The following is a 3,750-nucleotide window of genomic DNA, read 5'->3' as shown; positions in this document are numbered from 1 at the left end:
TCGAGCAATGAGGAAAGAAGTAGGTGGTGAAGCTAATTTAGGATTTACTATTCCTGATGCATATGATGCTGTCAATGCAGAGTAAAAGAATAAGTTGGATGGTTGTGATTCAAATCAATTGATTAGGTGGTTTGCAATGAGACAAGCTAATGAACACGACTTTTATTATGATTTTCAACTTAATGAATTTAATCAATTGACCAACTTTTTTTGGAGAGATGGGAGAATGCGGTCTGATTATGAAGCATTTGGGGATTTATTGATTCATGATACAACATATCGTACTAATAAATACGATATGATATGTGGTCCTTTTGTTGGAATGAATCTCCACACTCAAAATATCATGTTTGGAGTTGGGTTTCTTTTGAATGAGAAGTCAGGTTCTTTTGAGTGGCTTTTTAATTCTTTTTTGATATCTTTGGGTGGGAAGCAACCGGTTAGTATCATGACGGATCAGAGTTCTGCCATGGACAAGGCTATAAGGTATCGTCGATTATGATCCTATTATGTTCTTTATTGTACATTCATTATGTTCTTTTTATTACTTTTAATGTTCTTTTTATTAATATTATATATATATATATATATATATATATATATATATATATATATATATATATATATATATATGTATGTATATATATATATATATATATATGTATATATATATATATATGTATATATATATATATGTATATATATATATTGCTTTTTGTTGATGTGTTTTAGGGAAGTGTTTCCTAAATCAAGGCATCGGTTATGTACATGGCATATAGAAGAAAATGATATTGTAAACATCAAAGGTGTTATGGCTAAGGATGGTTTCAAACGTAGATTTGATTATGTTTTGAAATATACTGACACAATTGTCGAGTTTCAGCATTATTGGAATAGGTAATATATATTTTCCTAAATACACTTTATAATTCTGATAGTGTTTTTTTTGTTCTTTTGTTTTCTTTATGTGTTCTTTTATTTTTCTTCTGATGTTCTTTTTATTTTCGTTGTTCTTTTCTATATATTGTTCTTTTTATTTTCGTTGTTCTTTTTTTTTATATGTTGTTCTTTTTCATATGTTACGCGTTTTTTGTGTGTACTTTTTGTGTGATTTATTGTTCTTTTTTTTTCCTAAATACACTTTATAATTCCGATAGTGTGTTTTTGTTCTTTTGTTTTCTTTATGTGTTCTTTTATTTTTCTTCTGATGTTCTTTTTATTCTCGTTGTTCTTTTCTATATATTGTTCTTTTTTATTTTCGTTGTTCTTTTTTTTATATATTGTTCTTTTCTATATTTTACGCGTTTTTTGTGTGTACGTTTTGTGTGACTTATTGTTCTTTTTTTTTGTTATATGTTCTTTTGTAGTCTTATGACTGATTACAATTGCAAGACACACAAATGGATAGAGAGGTTATATGATTTGAAAGAGAAATGGTGTCCTGCATATAACAAAGAGTGGTTTTCTGGGGGTATTTTATCTTCTCAAAGGAGTGAGACGACAAATCATTCTATTTCTAGGAGGTTGCATAAAACGAATGGTTTATGTGATTTTTATAAGTGTTTTTTAGATGTAATTGATGAATGGAGAAGTAAGGAGAACAAGGGAGATTATAATTCTTCTACTGGAAATAGATATTACGCATGTGCGGATAACATGTTATGTTTGCATGCGCGGGATGTGTATACCATTGCAATATATTTGATATTTGAGCAACGATTCATCAAAGCAATTGGTTTGAGGTGTCAACGCATTTCCTATGAGTTTCCAGTTTCTAAGTACATTGTTGGGCATCCTACAAAGGATTTTATTAGACATGTTGTGAAGTTTAATGAGCAAGAGATGGTTGTTGATTGTACTTGCAAGTCATATGGAGAGATAGGAGTTCTTTGTTCTCATATTCTTCGAGTTTTCATTGTTCATAATGTTGAAGAGATTCCCAAACAATACATTATGAAGAGATGGACCAAAGAGGCTATGAACACGATTGTTGAAGAAGGAGAAGATAAAGATAATGAAGTAAGTGTTGTTTCTGCTTCAGTTTGGAGGATGCAAAGCATAAGAAATTGCATTAAAGTTATAAATGAAGCTCAACATTGTCCGGCTGCAAGGAAGCTTATTGATTTGGGTGTGTTGGATATGTCATGCAAAGTAAAGGAGTATATTGGTGGTGTTGAAGAGGATGGTAATGTATCAAACTGAAGGAAATAATGCCCTTGGTCCAAGTATGCATTCTATGTTAAGTCTAATAAATGCGGTTCAGTATTAATTAACAAGTTAATAATTCAGTGAGATCAAGTGAGCTGAATGCCTAGCTAGAGGCCGCTTCAGTTCAAGTGGAATTAATGATATTAATCCACAGCTTACTCTTGACTGAACCCGTAGGGTCACACAAATAGTACGTAAACGGATCAAGTATTTAATGGCATTAAATACTCCATCTATGAATATTCGGAACCGACGGATCTTGGTTTCAGTGGGAGCTAAGATCGTCACAGGCAAGAAATGAATACTCCGGAAACGATGATATTGCCGGAAACGGAAATATGGATCGTATCGGAAATATAAATATTATCCAAGTCGTAGATGTTGCCAGAAACGGAAACATGGTACGTATCGGAAAATATTATCGGAAATGGAAATATTGCCAGAATCGGAAATATTGCCGGAAACGGAAATATTGTCAGAATCGGAAATATTACCGGAATCGGAAAATAATTCCGGAAACGGAAATATTAAATATTTGTTCGAAACGGAAATTAATTCCGGAATCGGAAATATTAAATATTGTTCGTATCGGAAATGAATTCCGGAATCGGAAAATTTAATCGGAAGCGCATCGTACGAATAAGCATCGGACGAGGCCTGCCGGACGAGGCCCAGCACGAAGCCAGGCCATCGCCCAGCAAGCCAAGCGCGCCGCACAAACAGCCACGCCAGGCCCAGCGCAAGGCCAGGCCCAGCAGGCTGCGCAGCGCGCACAGCGCGCACAGCACGCGCAGCGCGCAGCGCGCGCGGGCGCTGCGTGGGCTGCTGCTCGCGCGCACGCATGGGGGCCCATCGTGGCTGCCGTGCGTGTGTGTGCAAGTGTTTGTGTTCGTGCACGTTTCCTAAAACATGCAGAGTTCGGTTAATGATTAAATTCCTAATTCTATTTGATAAATTAATTAAATTAGAGTTCTTGTAGGATTCTAGGTTTAATTAATTTGTATCTGAATAGGATTTCGATTCCCTTTCCATACCCCTATAAATATGAGGCTAGGGCTCACAATTTATAATAAGTTTCAAAGTATTCAAAAGTGAGTTTTTTGAGAGAAAATTAAAACACACATCTTGCTCATAAAAGTGCCGAAATTTTCTAGTACCTTAAGGGCGATTCTAGTTGGTCAATCTTAAGGCGGATCCGGACGTGCTGTGGACTATCTACGGAGGGACGACACTTGGAGTCCTAAAGACTTGTTCTTGTTCGGTTCGGGCGCAGCTAGGGAGGGCACGCCACAAAGAGTATGCATCTAAATTATGCTATATGATTATGTGTAAATAATATGTTGTCCTGGGTTAATGGTTGTTTCCGCATGATCTATGTAATGTCATATGTATCATAACCTAACAGTGGTATCAGAGCCCCTTATTATTTTCATAATCTAAATTGCATGAACATGGTTAAATATTACAAATTTGCAAGAATTAAAAGGGGTGATTAATTTTCGTAATTGTTAATTAATTGCAAATTGCGTTTATTTAATTATA

At 34.9% G+C, this 3,750-nt stretch overlaps 1 protein-coding gene across 1 annotated transcript; it reads left to right on the top strand.

Moving 5' to 3' along the window:
• The first annotated feature begins 226 nt into the window (after positions 1–226).
• Positions 227–2,202, top strand: LOC110796032 (protein FAR1-RELATED SEQUENCE 5-like). The gene is made up of 3 exons (XM_056832696.1): positions 227–486; positions 733–897; positions 1,368–2,202. The coding sequence occupies exons 1-3, from the start codon at positions 227–229 to the stop codon at positions 2,200–2,202; spliced, it is 1,260 nt and encodes a 419-aa protein (XP_056688674.1).
• The last annotated feature ends 1,548 nt before the right edge of the window (positions 2,203–3,750 follow it).

This window comes from Spinacia oleracea, chromosome 6, assembly GCF_020520425.1.
Source record: "Spinacia oleracea cultivar Varoflay chromosome 6, BTI_SOV_V1, whole genome shotgun sequence".
NCBI classification, from domain to species: Eukaryota; Viridiplantae; Streptophyta; class Magnoliopsida; order Caryophyllales; family Amaranthaceae; genus Spinacia; species Spinacia oleracea.
The sequence above is the reverse complement of the archived record's forward strand: the minus strand, read 5'-3'. Positions and strand labels throughout refer to the sequence as shown.

Coding starts and splice junctions, on each gene's coding strand:
- LOC110796032 (XM_056832696.1), top strand. CDS start 227: ATGCGGTCTGATTATGAAGCATTTGGGGATTTATTGATTCATGATACA. Junction 487..732: donor GCCATGGACAAGGCTATAAG/GTATCGTCGATT, acceptor GATGTGTTTTAG/GGAAGTGTTTCCTAAATCAA. Junction 898..1,367: donor TTTCAGCATTATTGGAATAG/GTAATATATATT, acceptor GTTCTTTTGTAG/TCTTATGACTGATTACAATT.